The 26,447-nt window shown below is 33.9% G+C and overlaps 3 protein-coding genes across 3 annotated transcripts in view; 1 reads left to right on the top strand and 2 right to left on the bottom strand.

Annotated features, from left to right (window-relative positions):
• The window catches only part of LOC149479807 (uncharacterized), a 38,532-nt gene extending 34,096 nt beyond the window's left edge, over positions 1–4,436 (top strand). The window contains exons 2-4 of the mRNA XM_089707420.1: positions 2,072–2,157; positions 2,716–3,022; positions 3,419–4,436. Coding sequence (XP_089563546.1) covers positions 2,072–2,157; positions 2,716–3,022; positions 3,419–3,524 — 499 coding nt within the window. The 3' untranslated portion in view covers positions 3,525–4,436. The remainder of the gene's footprint in view (positions 1–2,071; positions 2,158–2,715; positions 3,023–3,418) is intronic.
• A 583-nt stretch (positions 4,437–5,019) lies between these two features.
• Smn (survival motor neuron) lies at positions 5,020–16,525 on the bottom strand. Its single transcript, XM_089707431.1, has 7 exons — positions 16,344–16,525; positions 15,763–15,913; positions 15,083–15,253; positions 14,256–14,435; positions 7,535–7,647; positions 6,142–6,290; positions 5,020–5,174 (listed from the first exon to the last, which is right to left on the bottom strand). Exons 1-7 carry the CDS (start codon positions 16,383–16,385, stop codon positions 5,147–5,149), a joined length of 834 nt encoding a protein of 277 aa, XP_089563557.1. The 5' UTR covers positions 16,386–16,525; the 3' UTR covers positions 5,020–5,146.
• Positions 9,987–11,829, bottom strand: LOC149479806 (uncharacterized). Its single transcript, XM_089707618.1, has 2 exons — positions 11,221–11,829; positions 9,987–11,117 (listed from the first exon to the last, which is right to left on the bottom strand). Exons 1-2 carry the CDS (start codon positions 11,827–11,829, stop codon positions 9,987–9,989), a joined length of 1,740 nt encoding a protein of 579 aa, XP_089563744.1.
• Positions 16,526–26,447: the final 9,922 nt, after the last annotated feature.

The raw sequence follows: 26,447 nt of genomic DNA, 5'->3' as shown, positions 1-26,447 counted from the left end.
AATTATAACTCGCTTTTTGTAAAAAATGTATATCAATTGTCATGAATATTAGCATGATAAGAATGTAATAGTTAGGTAGGTATTTGATTTTTTTATTTGCCTCTAATATTAAAAACGATTTTTATTTAAAAAATAAGCATAATGAATCTCTATGCTTTTTTAATCATATCCCACGCAGCTTTGGAATCCGGTGAGCTTAGGTTTTTCAGTTCGTACCTACATGTTTCAACTTGTATACGCTTGTAAATGTATCGATTCATTGGTCTTATCTTACATACTTGATGCGTAGGTACTTTAACGAATGTAAAAGAGAGTTAATTTTCATAGAAGTGCCGAATTTTTCATAAGTAACTTACGGAGTTAAATAGAGATAAAGATAAAAATTATTATAACTAGTTAAGTGAAAATAAAAAAAAAATACTCTCACTTTTATTTCTTTTTCATTTTTTAGAATGTAACTATGAGGATTAAAATAAGATCATTCGTGTGTAGTCGCTTATAATATACTACTTACCTATTTACTATTTAAGCCGTTTTGGCTGCTTTACAGGGGTAAACGGTAGATTAGATTGGTAGAGTACTAGGTAACTACCCTACTTACTAATTACTATACTAATGTAGACACCATTGGTAGAGCAGAGTACTAAAATTTGATAGAGTAGAGTTGCTAGTAACGCGGGCAAGCTACTCTACCACTGTCTTTCTCCCACCCTGGCGTGCACTATACTCTACCAACTACTTGACCGATGTACTGGTTAGTAGCAGAGGCGGCTCGCCCTAAGGAGCGCTGGTGCAGTGAACTCCCATAAATAATTATAATAAAATCATACTCCTTAATTTAATTATTAACATTAATTATTACTATTTAAAATCAATCGTAATCTTTAAAACTACTGTTAATACCCATGAATATATCCAACATTCCATCATCCCATACGCCTGTATAGTACCTACTGTATTATGTAACGCGCGAAGCGGAGCGCTCACGATTGCGCTCCAATGAAAAAAGATTTAGTACATTTCCTAATACGAAATCCAATAGGAGTGAAAGAGAGGGTTTTGCCAGAGCCCTGCGCGTGAAACAAAAGATTTTCTATGGTAAAGTAGCAAAATTCGGAGCGCCGCACCCGCAAACGTTGCCGGTTCGTTTTTACCGCCAGGCAGGACAGCGATTGCGACGTTGCCAGTTGCCACTTCTATAATACATATAAACAAACACTCGAGTCAACTTCAATGCACGCGCGCGATTCATGCAATTTTCTAATTAAAATTATAAAATACGTGTTGAAATAGCCTGTAGTTATCAGTATTACTTGTGAGTGTTAAAATGAACAATAATTATAATGTGGCGTTCATTAAAAAGTGTGATAAAACGTTACAAATTCGGCTTGAATGTAAAGCTAAGGGACCGCCACGGCCTGAACTTGATCCGCAAAAATGTACGACAAAAACGAAAACATAATATACGCGTGTGTTTAAATCTGAACAATATGTGAAAACACCGTGGTTGTGTGGTTGTGATGAAAGCAACAACATACATTTACGAATGTCTTGTCGCTATAAGTTATAGATATTTTTGCACACCAAAAAGAAAGACGTATGTATTTCCTTTATATGTAATTTTTTTGATAAATGTACTGCTTTACACCATGTATTTTCAGTGTTTTATTTCAAGTGAACACCCATAAAATTTTGTCACGAGCCGCCTCTGGTTAGTAGAGTAACGACTATGCTCTACCTCTACTCTACAGTTAACCCGTGTACAGCAGCCAAGTATATTTTATGTTTCAAGTTATTAGTTAAGTTAGTAATCAGGTTATTTTGATATTTTAGTTTTATAGCATTTAAATGCGTGTTTTGAATTTAAATTTCTTATGTGAAATACCTAACTACTTATGTTTTTAAAGAATTTCGAAAAAAAATCGATCACGAGGTGGGTAAGTGGCGAAAGACGCGGGTTCGAATCAGGTCGTGTTTAGCTTTAGCAAACCTACATGAATCCTACAAATTACGAATAAATATTAATAACATGCCCACAATAAGTGAATAATGAGTATATATCTGTTTTCAGAACAAACAAGTACCTGCAGAAGTCGGCCATTACAAGAATATGCGCCGTTGGAGGCTTTTTTATATCAATACCCGTGTTTTTAACAGGTTGGTGGATGTTTTATTTATTTTTTGTGGTTAACTATGATGTATCGAATTATCAGAGCAAAAACCGTTCGATCTGGTTTGTGTTAACTCTTACAAGAGTTATTTTATGAAAAATATTAAGTTATTGTTGATAATTATGACACGTGGCGCACGGGCACGGGTGACTTTATATTTTACCTTATGTCGTATAGGTTCGATTCCTAAAAATAGAAAAATATTGTTTGAAAATGTTTTAATCTTTACCTAGATTTTTTATGTGCTAATTTAAGGTATTTCTAACAGTTGTTTATTATCTATTAATAGAACCTATACCTATATTATCTGTGGTTTCCATAGCCATTACAATTTGCTTAGTATATAGACTAGATGGCGTTGTACGCCGACGAATTAATTTTTATTTCATATCAATTCACTAAATATTACAAACAATGTACTTAGTCTTATCAAAATCTCAAGTAATATTTTTCTCTTTCACCACTACCATTTAAACAATTTAAACAAAATTTAAAATTTCACTCACTCAGCATGATACTAAAAACATGTCCTTATCCATTACAGGTATAATCCTATACACGTTCATCCAATTCCACTCAACGCCAGCAATAGTGACATCTGTGTTTATCGGCGTCGGGATAATCTTCTGCGGTTGTGCGATGGTCCACAACGTGTTTGTATGGCAGAAGGAAAAGACGAACTTGGTGAAGGCATTTCGAGCGCAAGAAGTTACAATGAATACATCGAACGGTGTGCTCATGAATGGGCATTTGAATAACACGGGAGCCGGCAATGTAAGCTTTCATAGCATGACTGCACCATACACGCATCCGATTACGCTCTTGCAGCAGGGAGGCCCCTATATTATCAGGTGATTATTTAAATACATAATATACATATTTATAAATTAGTAGAAAAGTTAAGTTTTTAGCATTATCAATTTATAGCTTTGCCTTTAATTTCATCAAATTTTTATAGGAACTATTTTCAGTTTTCACAATATACCTACCTATTATATACTTTTGCTCTTTCGCCTCTGCACAATTGCAAATGTTCATGAACGTTGGTAGCGTGTACCATCAGCGACTCGCCAACTCCTTTGCTGATTAATGTAATAAAAAAGTTTCAATACGGTTAAACACAAAATGATATCCTAAATATCCCAACAATCAAATGCAAACTTTAAACATCCATGTACCTCTATATTTATTTAAATTGTTACATATAATATGTTTTGTATTTCTAATGTTTTCCTATCTTATTCCAGACCACCAACAAGCACACCGCCTGGTGAGGGAGCGGCTACACCAGGCGTTCCAGCTGCTACAATAGACCTTAGCCATGATACTCACGAACTTAGCACACTTGTATGAATACAGGATTAAATGTACCCTGATAAGACATAGAAAGATAGACTATACTATGTGATCCAATTGAGAATAGGAACGTTAATGATCTTTGCGTCAAATGTCAATTTGACACAAAGATCTAGAGAATAAAAAAAAATGATTTGTTTTCCTGAAATTAAAAATTCTAATTACATTTGCAAGAATGTAGTTACAAATATAGGTGTAGCTCCTGATTGCCTGACTCTTACATAAAATTTTAATACAAAAGGTATTGCTTAACTTAATATAATATATTATAATAAGAATATCAATAAATTAAAGCCATAAAATGGCGCTTAATCGTACCTATTCTTAGTTGGATCGCATAGTATGAGTCCAGGATTTAATGTTACACAATTAAATTTTGGTCTCAACGTACGTCATACTGTTTAAATCAAGGGTCTGTTTATATTGTTCATTCAAACACTTCTTAAGGAAGAGCTTTTGAATCATTAACGGTTGTAAAGGGGTCAAGTAACAGTGGGCTATTGAAAATAATTTTTAGACGAAATTTTGGACGAATTAAATAATATCCTAAAAACTACGAAAATTGAGACACTGTTTAGAAATTTCACAAATTTTTAATCAAGTCCCTGATATCCTGTAAGTATAACATATTTTGGTACAAAATGTCATTTCACCTGAAAGAAAAGCTAAATATTATCCAGAAGTAATATACAGCTGGCCACAAGTCTTATATCGAGCATTTAAAAACTATAGACATCACAATAATAACATCATGGTTCCACCTTAATAATGTTAAGTTATTGTTAATTGTAATATAACTGTAAATATTGTTTTATGAATAAATAATATTATAATTAGATTCGCCATTTCTAATTTAATTTAATACAGTAGGTATTTATTTATAATGACTTAGTTTATGCCTTATTTAAATAGATTTTTGTAGTGATACCCTTTTCAAGAATGGGCATCTTTATTTTTGATTATTTTATAATCTATGACCATAGACCAAGGCATATAATAGTTAGAAGAAGTATAAAAATCGCTCTGAAAATGTAGGACACTTCTATGTTTTAAAATATAATTTAAAACATTTAAGTACGTAAACACAACTATTATCATCAATCTTCAATTCATTAGTGACAGAGTGCCATACCACAGACAACGTAAATAATTTTTTTTTGGTGCCAGAAATTCGATTATTGACCATTTGTCTTGTCTATGGTCGTCGATCATAATCCGTCTGCATTATAATTTTGTTATGAACATAAACCCAAATACTCTAAAAGACCAATAATTATGTAATAATATTTTTACGAACATTTTGCATACAGCAACAAATAAAATATTTCTTAGTAAAGAAATGAAAATGTTCTTATAATTTTCTTAAAATTTTTAACCAATTTGTTAATAAAATACATATCCGTATTTTGAGTGTAAAATTAACAGTGTAACAATGTTCTAATAAATAATTATTATCAATGTTATAAACCCACCAATTGGTAAAAAAACTACATTTTGTATCCATACTGTATATTTGTACATAGTTATAAAACACAAATCTGGAGGCATAATTAATTTATTTAACAGGTTTTTAATGTTAGTTAAGACACTTAATAAAAGTGATTTTTAAAAAATGTCTATCATTTATCACCTCTGCTTTCCCTGGCCCTGTAAACAAACATTTTCATTCAATTCAAATTTTGATTATAACTACATAAATTGTATAAAACGCATGAATTAACAAAAAATAAATAAATTGCAGAATTGCCACGACGCGTTCTAAACATTATTTCTTCGCTTCTCAAGTGATTACTTTTTGAAAACGTTAAAAATCTTAAATTTTATGATATTTCTATTTCTAAGAGCAAACATTTTTACGAAAAATTATCAATCTTTATTAATTATTTATTCATTTATCAATCCTTTATTGCACTTAAAGAAAATAAAAAAGAAATACAAATACTTAAGGATAGCTTAAACTAGGTACAAATTGCGTTCTTATCACTTTAACATTATTAATTGTATTCAATTTTTTTTTTTTTTTAATTCAAAATTATTTATTTCTTTCCTTTACATTAGGTCTTAAACGAATTTGAACACTCCTAGTAAGCGAACAAAATGCTTGTGTCAGGAGCACAGATCACAGAAACTAAAGGGAGATATGGTTAGGGGGCGGGGCCGGTGTCGCAGCAATATGCCCAAAAAAAGAACAAGCTGTAGCGGTGCTGTATATGTACGTCACTTACAATCTAGTGTGCGAACGAATAGTCGCTCTCATATTTTTGTGTGATGACACGCACACAACGCGAAGTATTGTTTTGATTTTGTTTACTGCAGTTGTGTGCGTAAATTTGTAATGAGACACGGTTTCATACTCAGCGCAAGCGATTGACATCTCTCTAGATCTCTATGGTCAGGAGGTTCCGCTCTTCCTTAACACTATTACAGAAAAAATGTATCGATTTGAAGATTCGGTTAGTTCTAATAATTGCCGGGCACAGAAAGTGCATTATTAAAAACCTTTGAAGTTCTATTTCCTTTTAAAAATAAAGGAATGCCTCCATTCAGCAATATTTGCTGCTACACACTGGTTCAGGCATATCAGCCAACAGTCACCTGATACACACAAACTCACCGCTTCATGCCCTGGTACAGGCCGGTGTAGTAGCCGCTCATGTACCAGCTGAGCAACATGGAGGACACCGCTTGTTCCTCAGAGTCCACGTCACCATGAGATAGGTGTAATGGAGGGGGTGGGGGGAGCGGCATGTCCATTGAGTTTAGCTGGAATTTTTTTTATTTATACATTAACTAGCTTTCCACCCGCGGCTTCGCCCGCGCAGTCAAAGAAAAACCCGCATAGTTCCCGTTCCCGTGGGATTTCCGGGAGAAAACCTATCCTATGCCCCGGGGTAAAAAGTAGCCTATGTCCTTTCTCGGGTATCAAAATATCTCTATACCAAATTTCATGCAAATTGGTTCAGTAGTTATGGCGTGATTGAGTAACAGACAGACAGACAGAGTTACTTTCGCATTTATAATATTAGTATGGATTTACAATAAATAATTTTACTTATAGTATGCGATTGGGAAAACATCCAAACCCACTTGCTACAAAACTGCTTGAACCTGAAAACGTGCGTCGTCTCAAAAAGCGACGTGACATTTTTGACTAGTCAACACTGCCGGCTACCAAGCCCGAATAAAATAAAGGGTGGACTCCAATGGGAGCAGCATCCTTCCTGCCATACGCGCCTTCAACGTATCCGCTTATAGTCTAGCGACTGATCGCAGATAAAATAATAATAAAAAAAAAAAACTTATAGTATGTCGATGATTTAGGGCCGATTTTTCAATGCTTGGATAAAACTTATTCGTCGAATAATGTATAAAACTACCATTTTAAAAACGTATTCTAATTGCCCGTATTTAACAGTTTACGTGACATTTTAATAATATCGTGTAATACTTTATTGGACGGATAAGTTTTATCCAAGCATTGAAAATCGGCCCTTAATATGATAAAATATAACAACAATTTTAACCTAAAAATAAATAATTTTATAACTATCATCTAACATGGCCTAACGCCTTTGACACAACAATAACAAAAGGTGTTTTTGATACGCTTATATTTTGTTCACCTGTATGTCTGTATGTAACTGACTCCTTTAAACTCAATATGGATATTGAAATGGACAGATTTTATTCAAAGTGCGTATTCTTATAAAAGATTACAATATAATCATATTATCATGAATTTATCTTATTAAATAATGTTTTAAAAAAAAATTAATTGTCTGTAAGGTCGGTTTACTGACGATAGTTGAACGTGACAACGTCCGATTGTGCTTCTTTGTCGCTCGTTCCGCGCTCTCGCTTGCACTTCAAGCCTTACATGGAACGCCTCAGAGCGAGGTAACGCCGCATGAGTCATGTTTTTTCGTGCTTGCAACCGGCTTTATCAAATTATAAGATTCGTTGTCACGTCAAAAAGTTAAATAATATTAGTTTAAAATATTACTCACATTTTTCAGCATAGACATATTTAGCATTGGTATATCTGGTAAGTCGAATTTATTTGCAGGCTTTTGCTTATTCTTCTTTTTACTAGATTTTTTCTTATTTTGGCAGAATGTATCTGAAAATAGTAATTCAAAATCTTCAGAAACTGTATTTAAATCAGATTTTTATGAAATTTGAAATAAATGTAGTGAAAAATTTAGATTGGAATTGGACAGTTCTTATAAAATGTGTGTACTTATTATTTTAACTTGCTAATTATCAAAGATTATTAAATTATTTACAAGTTTGTTTTTTATATACAATGAAGTGATATTTAAATAAATAAATAATTTAGTCAAGTTTTTCATTTATAATTCGATTTTTTTATTACAATCAGTAGGTAATGAGACGCAAATATGAAAATTGTGAAAACTAGTTATTTATACATTATTGAAACGCTAATTCAAATTTGTTTATTTAATCAAAAACTTAACCTCAGAGCTAAATACATTTAGGTGGTAATTGTATATTGATAGGTATAAAGCAATTAATGGTATGAGACTGACATCTTTGCTAAGTTATCGAGTACAGTAATACACCGACTTACTACGTGACCAAGCCAACTAGACCCTTTTCAACTGTGACGTCACCCGCCCATGTCTCAGGTACAGATAGCAAAAAAAATATATTAATAACTAGCGGTCCGCCCCGGCTTCGCCCGTGGTACATGTTTACGTTTTCTCTACATAAGAACCATCCTCGTACTTCAAGGAATATAATAAAAAAAGAATTATCGAAATCGGTTCAGCCGTTCTCGAGTTATGCGCTTACCAACACATTTTGCGATTCGTTTTTATATATAAGATATCACTGTTCGCTCTCCGCTATGAATAGTCTTATTTTTCCCCATTTCGATGGCTGTCTATGAATGAAAGGTAAGGGTAAAAACTTAAACAAATAACAACAAAAAACTTAACAGTCAACAACAAGATTTAACGACTTAACAATAAAAAGTACAGAAATAACTAGCGATGCGAAACGTGGATGCGTCGATGCTGCGAACCGTACTAAGGCGAACGCGGTACCTGAGGCGGTATGAGGGCGGGGAGGCCGCATTCCATCCGAGCGTCTAGTTGGCTTGGTCGAATAATACACAATAGGTGAAGTCAAATTCACATAAGTTGGAGTCTACATTTTCATTAAAAGATTCCTTTGTATGATCATTTAAAATTTGATATAGGTAGGTGAAATATCTTTGTCAATTCACAAATCTTTACATTCAGACATTGATAATAATTTAGTTTACATTCTAAATATAGTATTTTTCATGTCTTCTTAGATACAAATGCCTCGTTATTTTCCATTTGTATGATGCGAGGGAAGTCAGCAAATAAAACCGCGTAACTCAGAATTCGCGTAAATGGGGTACTGTAAGTCTGTATTGCATTTACTGTATTGCATATACAGGCTGTCCCACTATTGGTATACTAAGCGCGAAAGGACTTTTAGTTATGCATACACTGTAATAAAATAAATAGGTACTTAAACAACCAATTTACATCAAAAATTTTTTGCTAAATAATTTTTCCTGAAAATCCATGTTTTCTTAGGGCGCTTGTGCACTACAAGGAATTTTACGGTCCGGCATTCCGATTTTTTACGGTCCGGTGTGGCATGAAAAAACCGATGAATTGGCTTTTGCACCTATGTGCACTACAAGGAATTTTACTGTCCGGCATTCCGATTTTTTACGGTCCGTCTTTACTCGGATCAGTGCGGTACAGTTGGGTTGGCTCTCTTTGAAACTACACGCCACGCACACGATGAGTTTCCTGGAACGTCGGCAGTTGCTTGCTTTATTACTCTACGTGCGAAGACGTAGAAGACAAAAAAATTTTTGGGTTCATCCCCTTATAAGTGAAAGGTACCTGACAGGTACATTTTACATAAACCATAATAAATTGAGGCTGTACGAAAATAAGTTTTTTAACTACTATCGGATGTCTACAGCTACCTATGATTTTTTGCTATTCCGATTAGGCGCGTGGATCAAGAAGCAAGATACAAGATTCAGGCTGTGTGTACCACCAAATGAAATGCTTGCTGTAACATTAAGGTGAGTGTGTACAGTATTGTATACAGTGAGTATGGACGAGCGAGGGAGTGAGTAGATTGTTGTAGGTACACGGTTAAGAGTAAACGGTATAATCTATACTAATATTATAAAGCTGAAGAGTTTGTTTGTTTGTTTGAACGCGCTAATCTCAGGAACTGGTCCGATTTGAAAAATTCTTTCGGTGTTGGATAGCCCATTTATCGAGGAATCATCACGCTTAGACCAACAGAAGCGGAGCAATGCGGGTGAAACCGCGGGAAACAGCTAGTATAAAATAAATGATTGTTATTTATTGATCAAGAAACAGTAATTTTTATTAAATGAAATAATCAGGTTACAATGCTTAAACTATAGCAAAATTAAAGTTTGTCAAAATCTTGTTGAAACAACTCAGTTATTGAAGTCGCATTTTGATGTAAAAGCGGTAATTCTACACGGGACATTCGAATTGGCAGTAACGTTGATGGTGCTGTCATCTGATTTTCAATTTGTGGCGGAAACGTAGACGGCGACAACGAATCTTGTGGAGCTGACAGTAAAGTTAACGGTTCTGTCATTTGATTTGCAATTTGTGGCGGAAACGTAGACGGCGACAACGAATCTTGTGGAGCAGGCAGTAACGTTGATGGTACTGTTATCTGATTTTCAGTTTGTGGTAGTAGTGGTGGCGACGGGATAGCTTCGTTAGTTTGAGAGTTGATAGATGATGATGCAGAGTACAAAGGAAATGCTCGGGTGCGATTCGTATATTTGCGAAGAAGCTGCATCACGTCGATCCTGAAATCCAGTCTATCATTTTCGCTTAAGCGTTTAATAGTTGGCAAAATTGACATAAAAAATGCTTTATCGTCATCTTCAAATTCATCCTGTCGTCGTGGCTCTTGGCTTTGAAGCGCCTTCAATATCTCCACATCAACCGGATTTAATCTTTTTTTACGGATCTGAGTTTGTGAGGTCGCTGATGTATTCGTTCTGGATTCGTTGTCACTATTTTGAGGAGGATTTAGTGACGCTGATGTGCCTGGTCTGGATTCGTTGTCATTATATTGCGAGTAATTTGGTGAAGCTGATGTACGTCTGGATTCGTTGTCACTATCTTGAGATTGATTGACTTTATTTGAAATTGTCGAATCCTCTTTAATAATTTTTAATAAGAATTGCAAATGTTTGTGATAAATATATTGCTTTTTCTGAGCTTGCCCAGATTTCGTTTTCAAAGATTTAATGAAATAATCTCTAGTGTTATTCCATTTATTGGTGATAGTATTCACTGAAACAAAAAAATAATGAAAGTATATATACACACCGGCACAATTAGCGGAACTGAAAAAAAAGTGAGAATATGAGATAATAACGCATATATTTGACGAAAATGTAATTAGACACAAAATAACAAATTGATTAACATCTTTTAACAACGACTTTGAAAAGTCTTCGTTATTTTTTATTGAAAAATAAAGAAATTTGAAATAAGTGAAATTTTCAGATGATTATGAACCATCACAAAAAATAAAAAAAGTAAGCATTAAATGATTTAACAATAAAATTAAAGCAAAATTAATAACGAGTGTTTCCCCCTCTTGCTCTGATTACGGTTTCCATTCGTCTGGGCATGCTACAGATTATGTTATCGATGATTTCTTGAGGCAACCGCTCCCAATGCTCAAGTGATGCGTTTCCAAGTTCATTCAGATTGTTGGGGGGTGGCATTCTGGATTTAACCCTTCTTTTTAGCAAGTCCCAGACATGCTCTATCGGATTCATATCGGGGGAATTTGCTGGCCACTGCATCACCGGTATACCTACGTGGCTCAGATATGCCTGTACCGATTGTGCACTACGAGCACAAGCATTATCTTGCATTAGAATAAAGTCGTCACCAATAAATAGGGCAAATGGTACAACATGTTCTTCTAAAATGTCTCTGATGTATCGATCTGCTGTCATGGTCCCTTCTGTGACTATCACTAACTCCGTGCGAGCTCCCAAACATATCCCTCCCCAAACCATAATCGAGCCGCCACCATAAGCCACTGTGTGTTCAAAATTAGACTGTATGTGGCGTTGGCGAATATGGAGACGCAAAGGATTGCGTCTCCATATTCGCTGTCTCCCATCGATCTGTTTTAAAAAAACTCTGCACTCATCAGTAAAGAGAACCTGCTGCCATTCGTTCAAATCCCAGACGATGTTCTCGCGCATCGGTTTCTGTTCCGCTAATTGTGCCGGTGTGTGTATTTGTTACAGGTACTTAGCCAGTGGAAATACTTTCACCGAAATGTTTTATAACTATCATTTGGGTATTAAAACGATAAGTGAAATTATCAGCTTAGTATGCCGTACAATATGGAATGAATTAAGCAGTGAATTTCTTCCACCACCGAGTACAGATAGTTGGAAATCAGTGGCAAGTGGATTTCAAGCCAGAGCAAACTTCCCAAACTGCTTAGGTGCCGTGGATGGAAAACACATACGAATTGAGAACTTTCCTTCTGCTGGGTCTATGAATTATAATTATAAAGGCTACTTTTCCATAGTGCTTCTAGCAGTAGTCGATTCTAACTATAAATTTGTGTTTGTCGATATAGGAGCTTATGGAAAAGACTGTGACTCGGCTATTTTGCAGCGTACAACATTTCACAAACTGCTGACTGAGGGAAGTTTACAAGTACCTAATGCAACTCCTCTGCATCCTTCTCTGAACAACAGGATGCCATACGTTTTAGTGGGCGATGAAGCTTTTCAACTTAATAACAATTTGTTACGACCTTATGGTGGAAGAAATCTTGATATAAAAAAACGAATATTTAACTATCGACTGTCTCGGGCACGTAGATATGTGGAATGTGCATTTGGTATATTGGCAAATAAGTGGCGCATACTTCATCGTCCACTAAACGTATCAAAGCAGTTGAGTAAAGATATAGTTAAAGCATGCGTCGTTTTACACAATATTGTTCGTGAAAGAGATGGGTATACAAACAAAGACATGTTCGTATGTGTTAATCACAACGGTTTGCAAAATATTCCCATCGCTACCAATACTACCCAGGCGGGACGAACAGCTAACGATATAAGAAACAATTTCGCAGATTTTTTCTCAAGTCCAGCAGGTTCTGTGCCATGGCAAATGTCAAAAATTTAATGCAAATAAATTACATAAGTACTTACGTATTTCGTCTTTCTTTTTGTCATCGAACCCTTCAAATTCTGGTTCCAAGAATAAACAAATTTCTCGCCATGCATTATTTCTCTTAATTCTGTTTTTGTAATCAGCAATAGTTTTATCCCATAAACATGGTTTAGATTCCACAAGTTCTATTAGTGTAAAAATGTCGTACATGTTGTAACTCGCTGACTTTGGAGGTAATCGTAAATGATATTTTTTATATATATACGTTATATACTCACAATATACCCAAAAAAATATGTGCCACATGCAGCGGCAAGCACACACAAATACAAGTTGCATTTTACTTGACAGACTGTATAAGAGAGATGGCTATAATAAAATGATATAAACAAAAAAGACAAAGATAGTTTTAATTTTTAATTTTCCAATTAAATAAAAATAAATAAATAGTTGCCATGGCAATTGGCATAGACTAACAACACAGAAGGTTCTCTGTCTACGGTTCAATGTTATAGATGGTACGTTTCCTGCACACGTAAACAAATGTGACAATTTTATTTAATATTTAATTATTATTATGTAGTTGTATTAAAATGATAAAAACTTTTTTGGGTATATAAATGTATTAAGTATTTATTACTAGCTGTGGTGTTCGTTTTCGGTCAGGGAGTAGGTAGATCAAGAATTAGAATCATCATCTTCATTTCACCCGATAGACACCCACTGCTGAGCATAGTCCTCCTTATAGAACTCCATAAGGACCGATCTTACCCTATACGTCTCAAGGCAGTTCCCGGAACCCGTACAAGGTCATCACTCCACCTTGTAGGATATATAATAATAGTGGTGCTTAGATAAAAAAAGGATGAAATAAAAGAAAGGACGAAGAGATCAGCAGACTTTTTTTATCGAAAACACAAATAAAATTTATGTTCAATAGCTATTTACAGAAAAGCAAATAGCATTTTCGCCTCCCCCGCCCCGCAGCATAAACACGTTTTTCATTGCTGTCATCTCGGACCGGATAAAAACCATCCGGAATAGGGAAAAGTAAAATGTCGGACAGTAAAATTACGTAGGTGCACAAGCTAGTATATAGATTATATGGCGTGCCATACCGGACCGTAAAAAATCGGAATGCCGGACCGTAAAATTCCTTGTAGTGGACAAACGCCCTTATCTAGCTTCGCGCAACCGGCATATACCGCTTCTCTCACGTGAGCATTTTGTCTATGAAAACATAATCTTAAACGATAGCTCACGTGCTGGTGGCAAAGTTGGGCAGGTTGCTTGTTATGGGTATACACATAGAGTTTTAAGAATGCATCTATTTGAAAAAAAAATGCGTCTGGAATTTTATAAGTATTTTTTACGTACTCAGCGTATGCAAAACTATAACCTCCTTTGAGCTTAGTATACCAACAGTGGGACACCCTGTATATACATTGTGGGGTTTTACTGTATTGCATTTATGCTAAACTTTCTACAATCTTACTTGTACTCTGTGGACTGGCTGCTCTATCGTTATACTCCATATCCTCAATATTCGGCGACTGACTCTCGAAGCCATCGTCAGCTCTGTCCAGTAATGCTTTCTCTACTTGTAATGTTTGTGCATGTCTGTCTAGCGATGGATTTAATGTGTTTAAAAGGACCTTTTGTAAATTGTTGTAGCCTGGAATAATGGAAGTAACAAAATATATAAAAAAAAACAATAATAGTATGGGCATATTAATGTTTTATAAGCAACATTTTGTATATAGACATCTTTATCAGATTAAAAATATTGATAAAAGTACTAGCAGAATATGGTTAGGCTCATTCTTTATTCAGTAAAATCAATCTAAAAACACAGACCTATTGTCTACAAATCAATCAAAAGTAAAGAGGTGAAATATAATAATTAATAATTGTGCAATGCTCCTACATTAAATAAATCTCAATTCATCTAAGTTAAATCATTGGGTCAGTATTTTAAAACAAAATTGCACTAAGGCCTATTTAACCTCCATCCATATTTGTTATTTTATAGCCATTTAAATACTGGGAGTGGTTAAAGCATAAAAATCCTACTAATATTATAAATGCGAAAGTTTTTGAGGATGTGTGTGTGTGTTTGTTTGTTACTCTTTCACGCAAATACTACTGATTCGATTACAATGAAATTTAGCACAAATATAGGTAACTTGGATAAACACATAGGATAGGTTTTATCCCAGAAATCCCATGGGAACGGGAACAATGCGGGTTTTTCTTTGAAAATGTGGGCGAAGCCGCGGGCGGAAAGCTAGTAATAATATAAATTATGACTATAATACTTACCTAAAAACTGTACAATACATTCTTTATCATTAACAATAGAAAGTATAATAGCTTCATATTCTAAACCATCTTCTTCGAACACAGCTCTGCAAGGCATCCCTGCTTTCCAATTTGTTTTAGATGGCCTAGGTTTTTGTGTTTGCGGCTTTGTCGATTTATTTTTCGAGGTACCTGTAAATGATATTAACAAGATTTGGGTGGTTTAGGTATCAAGTTAAGATTGATTTTAATCTATTATTGTTTTAAATTTAAGTAGTGCAAACAGGTACAGTATGATTCAAACTTAATGGCGGGCCGGAACATTGAACAATCTGATCCGCAGAAAACAATTTTAGATATTACCGGAACGTAAAAGGTCGGATACCAGCAGGCTTGTGCATTCGCAGCTCATTTTCGAACCGAAATTAAGTTTGAATCAAACTGAATAATATGAGGATACAGACATGTATTAAATACACTTTTATCAGACTTTCAATGACATTTTCTATACTTAATTATTTACTTACAACGATTACAACATTTTACCATCTCTTTATATGAAATTAGTAAATTTACAATATTTATGAATAGTTTTTTGTATGTCTATGCATCATGTTATATACTTCTCTACTTCATACTACTATAAACTAACAAATAAAATCTCTATTCAAATCAGTTTATAAATTATGTTTTTAACAAACCTTGCTTCACAGGATCACTATTTGACTGTGTATTTGTGGACATCGCAACCCGCTTAGCTACCTCTGCATTGGCTATTCTTATTGCTTTATCATATGCATCGTTAAGCTTGCGATCGTCCCACACATATTCCTCTTCTTCTTCCGATTCTGACTGGAATAAAAATATATTTAGAATTTAGAACTTTTTGACGTGACAACGTCTTATAATTCGATAGAGCCGGCTGCACGCACGAAAAAACATGACTCATGCGGCGTTACCTCGCTCTGAGGCGTTCCATGTAAGGCTTGAAGTGCAAGCGAGAGCGCGGAACGAGCGACAAAGAAGCACAATCGGACGTTGTCACGTTCAACTATCGCCAGTAAACCGACTTTACAGACAACCAATTTTTTTTGTTATTACTGTGACATATTATATTACATAAAATGCTATTAAGGTGTCGATAATTATTAAGAAACATTCTATAAATAATACTGAAAATTAGATCTAAAATATCACAACGGTTTAAATAGTAAAAAAAGAAAATATGATGCACTTCATGTTTTCAAAACTATCGTGATTGAAAATTTATGTTTGTACTCACCACATTCATTCCTTTAACGTACAATACCTCACTTTTAGACATGTTTGCTATTTTTATAATAATTTTTTCATTAAAAACTAAGACACGTTCAACTTTTAAAATTTACAAAAGTGTGTTTGTGAATTTTGTTTCAAAAATTTAACAATCCAAATGACAGGTCCCAGAGGTTTGAAGTTAAAGTTGACATTTGACATTACCGTACATAAAACTGACATATGACTACACGCTTATTGCCATTTCCCAATTCCCGATTTATAAGGTTAATTTACACCATACGTAATCTTTAAAAAAATAATTATAAGACCAAGAACATCGAAATTAAAAGCTTATATCTATAATACACACACACATAATACACTGGAGATTGCACTATGAACATTTACTTGTAACAAGAAAATATGACGTTGAATGACGCCTGTATGTTTTTTTATCCCTTTCACACCTAACTTGGCAAGTTGGTGTGAAAGTACTTCTTGCGTACATCCATATACTTCTTAGATCATTAAGTAATGGATGGAGCACGCTGGCAAATGTTCTAACTAAACTTTCTGCCGGTTTTGGTGCGGGGAGGGTAACTCACACTTTGAAACACAATCACACATTCACAAAAATAATTTGTGTCTTTACAAACTCAAACTATTACAAAATGGACAGACTAGTATGTTTTTGCACACATACATCGATTACACAGAAAAATCTCTATACATATACGTAATAATACAATCGCTCTAAAGGGATGTAACCATATCGATATTACAAAAATAATAATTTTGCTGAAATTAGAAATAACATTAATATTATATTCATAAAAAATACTACACAGGTCATTTGTAACGTTTTCATCATTATTATATGCATATGAAAAAACAATAAAACGCCATTTTATTTGTATTTGAATATGTATTTATTCAACACATCACATATTATATTCAATAAAATAAATATCGGTCCAGAAATTTTTATTATTTCTGTACCGAGGTGTCCATTCTGATTTTCTCCCACAGCATTCAATCCACCTTAGCCTTAAAGCAGGATTTTTTGTAAATCTGAAATATACGCAATATTCGTACATACATATAAATAAAGTAGCTGCTCCGCGCGGTTTCACCCCAGTGGCTCCACTCCTGTTGGTCGTAGCGTGATGATATATACCTTCCTCGATAAATGGGCTATCTAACACCGAAAGAATTTTTCAAATCGGACCAGTAGTTCCCGAGAATAGCGCGTTCAAACAAACAAACAAACAAACAAACTCTTCAGCTTTATAATATTAGTATATATTACATAATTTATAGAAAGGTTACAAGATTAACATTACAAAAAAAACGGCTAAATGCGAGTCGGACTCGCGCACGAAGGGTTCCGTACCATTAAAATGTTCTGCCAGTTAAAAGTAACCGAGCGTAAATTTTAATAAATATATACAAGACTTACAAAATAAACATTATACTCCTTTTTATGCAGTTGTGTAAAATTTTAATATAATAAAGATTAATCCTCATCTCATTTCAAATTATACTTAGAAAAATATTTTTTTATCGACGTTCAAGTTAAAAGCAGTCCGTCACTAAGAAAGTCGTAAAAATTAACGACCTTTTAAGCGACGAGTTTTTAAATTCAACTCTATCACTAAGTTCATAAAGATTAAATTTGAATTTCTCTTCAAGATAGTCTCGCTACATCACTTTATAGTCTCGTGGGGAGTGCGGTTCAATATCGCGTTCTAAATTCAACTTTATCGCTTAGTTCATAAAGATTAAATTTGTATATTTTCTCTTCAAGATAGTCTCGCTACATCACTTTATAGTCTCGTGGGGAGTGCGGTTCAATATCGCGTTCTAAATTCAACTTTATCGCTTAGTTCATAAAGATTAAATTTGTATATTTTCTTTCCATGATAGTCTCGTGAGGCCGCATCAATGATCGAGTACACACATGACTCGATTATTTGTCTTGATCATATCGCTAAACGATACATCGACGATTATTAGAAATTGCATTTAATTAGAAATGTACGTTAAATAAATAAAAAAATATACACAAATGAAAGGTTATTCCATCTTTTTTAATATTCGACATGTTTGAATTGCTTCTGCAAGACTTGACAGTGCAAAACGGCATTTTTAGCGGAGCACTCGCAGACGTCCTTTCGATGTTTTACGAATACGCAGAGTGTTCGTAATCGATTACGCAAGTAGTTTTTATGAAAGCATAAGATTTTTCGATTCGAATAATCTTATACCTCGGCAAAAGGGGAAACGCCTGCGTGTGTTATCCATTACTTAATGATCTAAGATATACTTAGATCATTAATCCATACTAAATAAACCAACAGTAAAAAAACCGTGTATGCCGACTGCCGAGTGTACATGTCAGAAGATTCTTTAACAAGATTTAAAGATACGAAATCGTCACCTTACTCCATGACGTGACGGTATTGCCATGACGCGATCTTTTAATTTTATTTGAAGTTTCACTTCAAAAGAGTGACTTTCATTTAAATTAACCGACCCGAGCCCATTTTGCTAGCCGTACATTATGTTTGGCCTATGTTGTGTAGTTCTCTGTCTCAGTTTTTATGATCCGATCAGTACCACTCAGGACTTACGAAGATTGACTTAGAAACATGAAAAAATATATAATATTTTAAAAATATTAGTACTGAAGATAGGCACCTAGATTACATTAATTATTATAAACTGTTTTTTCTACTCTAAATGCACATCATCTGCAATATTAATTATGATTATCGCAGAAATATCGGCCCTGTGACTTTTTAATTATTGTGCAATAATTTATAATACCTAATTAGAATTTAGTAACGAACAGACAATAATTAATAATTATTATTATGCACTTCAAATGATAAATCAAACAGAATGCCTCAGTATACTTTAAAAAACACGCAATATTTTATAGTATTATAATAATCACTCTATAAACTATTGAACGAAAATATATCACGTCACATCATTATTACACAAAAAACGCTTCCTATACCAAAGAGATAAAATTTCAGATTTATTCAGCGGTGAAATATTCAAATGGGGTCCTTATCATGTCGCGAAACGGTCGCTCATTACCTGGCAGATATTTTTTGTCGGATCCTGGCCATGACGGGTACAAATAGCCGCTGCCAGATTTTCCGATCCTTTAAATTCTTTTACATTTTTTGGGGCATGACCTACTAAACCGATTATTCGTGGGAGCTTAAAGAGTAACGGAAATTATGTTTTTTTACAGATTAGCTTTATACATTTAATTTAAGGCCATTTAAGAAATAATAACAGTAGGCAGAAAAGTAAAACTTATATCATTGTAACAATTATTAAGATATTTTAAAGTGAAACTTTTATTACATCGTCTCAAACTTTTTGGTCTGTGTAGCGCATGTCGCGTGTATCGCGGCTGCCGAGTAGGTATACCTACTCGGCAGCCGACCGACACGCGACATGCGCTACACAAAGCAGCGTTCGGAACCGTTCGAACAGTTTCACTTTTACCGTGGTTTCATAAAACCACACAAAATTTTTCTTTTTTATAAAATAATAATTATTATAAAAGATTGCCTTACAGTTTCTTTTAACCGACAAATTTGTATACACCTACGTAGCTTTTCCTTTAACCTGCACTTCTGTTTGATACACAATAGGCATATACATACGTAAATATAATAATAATAAACGATCCCATAATTGGCACTGTGGTAAGTCCATAGCTTTTCTGGATGATTTTATAATTGACAGAAAAAAAAATACATTTTATAGAATTAAAATTTAAAAAATACAAATTGTAGGATCGAGTCAGTACCTACAAGGTACCTACTTATAAGATATCACTTAACTTGAAAACTCTGAAGTCTAGGATTTTTTTTCTAATGTTTTGTTAATTTACAATACCATATTTATTAGATTATTCATTTATGTTTTGTTGAAATTTGCGTTTCTTCCGATAACGGTTCAACCGAGTTGTGTGGCTATTATATTATAAACTAGCTGTTGCCCGCGACTTCGTCCGCGATTCGGTCGTTTTTCGTCATTCGTCGTTTAAAAAAAATACGTGACACTTTATTTTTGAATGTTCTTAATTGTCTCTTATAAAATTTAACTACATTAAAATTGAATACTCTGATAAGAAAATCTTAAAATCATCGAAAATCATAGACATCGAATATCTGAGGAAAACATGAATGAATGTGATTTAAATTCTACATTTCTTAGTAATTAAAATAATAATCTAAATTAAATGTAGATTAACAGTTTGAGAGCACCATTATAGAATATGTACCTAAGTAATAAATTACGTTAGTTTACATAGTAACTTTACTAAAAACACGATGACTTTCTTTCGCGCTCGGTACCACAAACTAAACATGTTTGTGGTACGTGGCCCGCGTCTCTTTAGTTCCCCTCCGTTGCTATGCGAAAATACATTCGTCGCCCTACTGTAGGAAAAATTGTAATACTGTGGCCTGGGCGTTATAACACGCTCAGGGAATTCCTGAGTGCTGATAGACTTCCGTCTATCGGAATTTATACCAATTTTATATTAATATCACCATCTTGAGGAAAATCTTCTAATGTCGATTTAAAACGCATATATACGGATTAACCTGATGAATTAACATGTTCTAAAATTGTGAAATGAGTTCAGTTTTAAATTCGAGAAATATTGATTTCTTGTATTCGATTATTCGTCGTAGTCGAATACAAAATATATTTAAAGAAACTTAGGTTGGCCTTCAAGCAAAAGGGATCCTATCAAATGATAAACTTGACCTTGTATCTTAAAAGTAAGAATGAAAGGAGCATCTGATAATTGTTGAGCACCAAAGGATCATTTAAAACGCAATACTATAAGAGCTAATATTGTCTAAGAACTGTTTAGATTGCACATGTTCCTCTAAAACTTAAAAGTAGTGATTTCAAAGGTTCCGGCGTATCTTCAAACGAAAGCCGACTCCTTACTCCACTTTAAAGCATTACAAAAAGAACATACTATGTTAATATCGCCTATACAGAAGATGATCTGTAATCAATTGTGAGGTTATAAGCAAACCCACTTTTATATTATTTTGTCGGACCACACCACCGAATTTGTAGATTGATCTTCTATGTTTACCTCTAAGTCATTAAGACTATGTCGAAATCTGTCTGCAGTAAGACGGGCCTCTCGCTATTCGTCCGTTTAAAGAGACCAATAGTTTCAATTCTTAATCTTTCATTAAACAAACTTATTAATCGTTCTTGTCTCAAATAATGGTAATATTCGCGTCCCTACTCTAGTCATTGCTTATGCTCATGTTCATCTTCGAGAGATCGAATAATATTATGGTGCACCCTATTATTTGTCAAACAGTCTTCATATTGAGTAAAAGTTTCAGAATTCTCGAGATAAAATATGACGATCGTGATCAGCTGTGAGACGTAATTCCCTCTCAGTAAGGGTTTCGGTCTCACGGGATAGTACAATATGCCATTTGCGATCAGCTGTGAGACGTTATATATACCCTCTCAGTGAAGGTTTCGGTCTCACAGGATAGTACATGCCGTTCGCGGTCAGCTGTGAGCCGCAATTCTCGTTGTGAAGCGGTTTCAGGTTCGGCATAACACAATTTATGTTGTTTTCGGTCAATAGTAAGCCTCTTATCTCTAACGATCCTTGAGAACTCTTATTTCTCATTTTCTTAACTTTGCTCGAATTTCGATATTTAAAGATTTTTTAGGTGGCACTGATGCGGGTGAATAAAAATTAAGTTAAAACGGACTAAGAGTGTTATAATCTCAATCATACATATAATAAAATTGTGGAAAAGTGATGTCTGTACAATTAAAATATGTAGAAAAAAATTAGCAGGTGTTATTATTATCGAGAAATCGAGAGAAACCATTTTTTTCTCTTAAAAGCTCCCCCTCCCACTTCCCGAACTCGGATTGACCGTAATTTATTTTTCCTTACATTTTTATCATATCCTTTTCTAATGGGTTTCATCCTACTGCGATTTTTTTTTGTTTCAAAAATTATCTACCCTGGTGTATAGGTAAATTTTCCACATAAAATGTCCTTTAATTAATTATGTCGTATTATATTTTTAACCCCCGACGCAAAAAGACTGGTGTTATGTGTTTAACCGCTATGTATTTCTGTGTGTGTGTGTGTGTCTGTCTATGGCACCGTAGCTGGCTAACAGGTAAACCGAATTAGATGCGGTTTTTTTTGTTAGGCAGAATATTTTCCGACGCTGGTTCTTAGATAAAGTGTATCAAAATTGGTTCATCCACTTATTATACCTACATAGGGGTAAAAGTGGGAATGAAAAAAATGAAAGTTATAATTTATTTTTAAAGATCGTCGGGAAGTTTATGAAATTATTTATTCCTTTTTCTATACACTTTTCTTCGTCTAAACGGTTTAGTTACGTGCTCTCTCTCTCTTCAGCCTTTAGTTACGTGCGTGAGACAGGAAAGATCTAATTTGGATTTGTTTCTGGATTTGATAAAAACTGAGTATCGATTAAGCTGATCAGTGGCTACTGGCTACACCATAGATTATTAAAAACATCCGTTTAAGAAAGGAAGGAAATAGAATTTGCTCCTCTCCCCCCCCCCCTGGTTCCTAAAAAATAATATGACATAATTTAAAAGAAATTTTACGTAGAATTAGTTAGGCATTTCTTTTTTGATTTTCGATATTATATACTAATCATAATTTTTAATTACAATATGTAGTAAGTAACTATTTGGTATAGGTTAGGCATTTCATTTCTTGATTTTCTTTAATAATTTGGTACGTAAGTTTCTTAGCTCAGTTTAGTAAGAAATTTTAATAACAATTCTTTTAATTATTTATGGTAGTACAACAGTACAGTATGGTTGTACGTATTTACTCAATAATTGTATGTTAAGTAGTAATTCAGCATGGGCGTAGCCTGATGGGGCTGGGTGGGGCGCTTACCCTGGCTTTGATCTGGTAGGTACTAATTGTGAAGGGGAGTGGGCGTGGGCGTGGGATTGGGACTGAACGTGGCATATGGCGTGGGAGTGCGAGTGGGCGCGGGAGTGGGAGCATGAAAATAAAAATGATTTTTTATTGTTGCCCCACCCTGAGCCCATGGTCATAGGTCCCATAGTCACTATTCCACGCGAACGAAGTCGCGGGGACAGCTAGTAGACAAATATAATCAGAAAGCTTTGAACTCCTAAGCTCAACCATAAAAGATAGACATTTATGATGTCGGGAGATATTTTTTATATAACATGGAGAACATTTCTTTCATACTTGATTTCTGTGTAGCTTTAACCATTAAGATACATGCATTAAGAACGCACACGCGACGAAAGCTTAAAAATGGAGTTGCTGCTCTGCTCACGAATATGAAAAATAATTGTACCAAGTTTCGTTTAAATCCGTCGAGTAGTTTTTGTTTCTATAACGGTTATACAGACAGACAGACGGACAAACATTTTTGACGTCGATGTCGATCTCTAATCACCTCGTGATAGTTATTTAGGAAATATATTTCATGTGCAGAATTGACCTCTACAGATTTAATATAAGTAGGTATACATATATTTAGATTCCAATTCCCATGTAACGTTAAATTCGACTCTACAATAACTAACAGACAACGCAGGTTACTCTCGTTTCCGTAAGTTGAGGCGGCTACATATTCGGTCCTAATAACATGACTTTTTGTGAACGAAACGACAGCGCGGTTTAATTCGATGGCGACACCATCAGAAAAAAGGAAATATTTTTAACTTTGAAAAAATATTATGATTTACACTATTAATACTATTTTAACATTAACACAAAATATAAGACTGTGAGTGTGTAAAAATAAATCCAGCTAGTTTCACATCACACTTATGTTTATAATTAGGTATACGACATGAAAATATATTAATTACCAAGCAATAATCATACAGATAAATACTGAACAAAAGTATTAACAGTCAAAGTATATTTTTACTAACAACATGTAAATGATGAAGTAATAATAATTATCAACGAACTAACCTTTTTGTATTAGAGTCCCGCCTCGTGATCGAATTATTAAAACACGAAGATTTTTAAAAATGTAACCAATGAACACAATCAATATTAGATTAACTGTAATGGTGTCTAGTTTGACTTAAAATAATATACATCTACCCTCACTTTTAAAAATGTAGTATATTCACACGAATTATATAAGCGCACCTTAATGGGTTAAAGAGTTAAATAAATAAATAACATAATTATATTTAAATTATTAATTTTTAACATTGTGTTCAGTAGTGTTAACATGTAAGTTGATTTGATTTTTACGAAATCTCATAGATGGCGCTGAATCAAATTTGTCTTTATAGTACTAAGATTCATTAAACAGTTTCTCTGCCCAAATTACGTAAATGACGTAGTTTTTATAGTGTAAAGCTAGATAATAGCATGGCTTACTCAAAAATAACATTTAAACATGAGTCTTTAGATTGTACGCTGTCGTAGTACACGGAATACGTAAGAAAAGTAAAGGTTCACAGCTCCTCCCCCGGAGGTGATAGCATGATAATATGTTTAAAAAAACCTCACACGACCTGTTAGTAATATTCATGCAAAATTTGAAGTCAATCTATGCAGTACTTTTCGAGATTAGCTCGGACAAACATACAGACAAACAGACAAACAGACAAACAGACAAACAGACAAAAATTCTAAAAACTATATTTTTGGCTTCTATATCGATTATAGATCATGGATTATGTATTCTTTTAAAAAAATATTCAATGTACAGTTTTGACTTTCCTACGATTTTATTATATGTATAGATTCAGCTATTTTTTAAAATTCCAATAAAAACAACTAATAATATCAAATACACTTTCGACATTTGTTTTTATTTTAATTTTACTTACAATATCGAGAATAAGGTCCATGTGTAGAATTTCGAAGAAAAGTCTGTAATAAGGAAATTTAAAATAAAAGTGTAAAAACACAATGCCAAAAATTTAATCCTTTCATACCAAAAAGTATAACGTAATCGCTGTTCTTGTGGAAAATTGAACAAAATTGGCTCACCTACGTACCCTTTTCAATTGAATTGAATAGCTGTCGCCTTTGTGCCTTTCGTATGTTGAAAATTTTACACGAGGAAAGAAAGGAACATTTCGTGGCCTCCTATGACCCATAATCGCGTATAGTACGCTATAAAGCCGGTCGGTAACCTAAATGAAACTGAGAAATACACTCCACGCGCATTGGAGCACTTGATTAATTAGTAATGGAGTTCTGGAATGTACTCTATATAATATTGAGTGGGATACTGAAACGTAGTATTTTGTATTTCGTGCTATTATCTAGCTGTTAGCTTTCTGTATTATGTATGTGAAATACCGTTTACCTGGTGACGTACGGGAAGCTCTACGTTATTTTTAATAGTTACGACATCGTTGAGTTTTACAGATAGCTAAGCGTCTTCTTCTGATCCACTTATGATATAAAAGGATCAAGTCCGCACTCAAAAAGAAGCTTCTTAAATAATATGAACTTAATATGGAAACTATAAAAAGCAAAAAAATATATGCATACCTATCTTAGATAATGTTGTCACGATATCGTCCCTAATCATATTGTAAAGGAGGTGGTCACATTTTTATTACCCACACGATATTGTAATCTTTGCTCCAACTATATTTTTTTCTAAAATATTGTTACCCTTTACTGACAGCTTGATGGATGTTGTATGTATAGTGTAAGAGTTCTAATACCTTAACTACATACTTTAAACTTGCAGAAATTATGTTTTCAAGTTACGAATAAAAATGTTATTCATGGATTTGAAATAATGTTCTAAAATGTTTGAAATCTACTTGTCACATTTCGTTATACCTACTGCTAAGTATGCATTTTATGTGGTTTCAATTTATTTAGGAAAGTCTATATAAGTAAGTATCTTCAGTTTATTTAAACCATTCCACAGACCACGACATTACGTTAATTATTTCAGAGTGGTGATTATTATTACCATGCAGAATTTATCTATACTAATATTATAAAGCTGAAGAGTTTGTTTGTTTGTTTGAACGCGCTAATCTCGGGAACTACTGGTCCGATTTGAAAAATTCT

Source organism: Colias philodice, chromosome 19 (assembly GCF_061535455.1).
Source record: "Colias philodice isolate Cphi_HAF_F1 chromosome 19, ilColPhil1 Martin Lab GWU primary, whole genome shotgun sequence".
NCBI lineage: Eukaryota > Metazoa > Arthropoda > Insecta > Lepidoptera > Pieridae > Colias > Colias philodice.
This window is presented reverse-complemented; position numbering and strand designations above follow the sequence as displayed.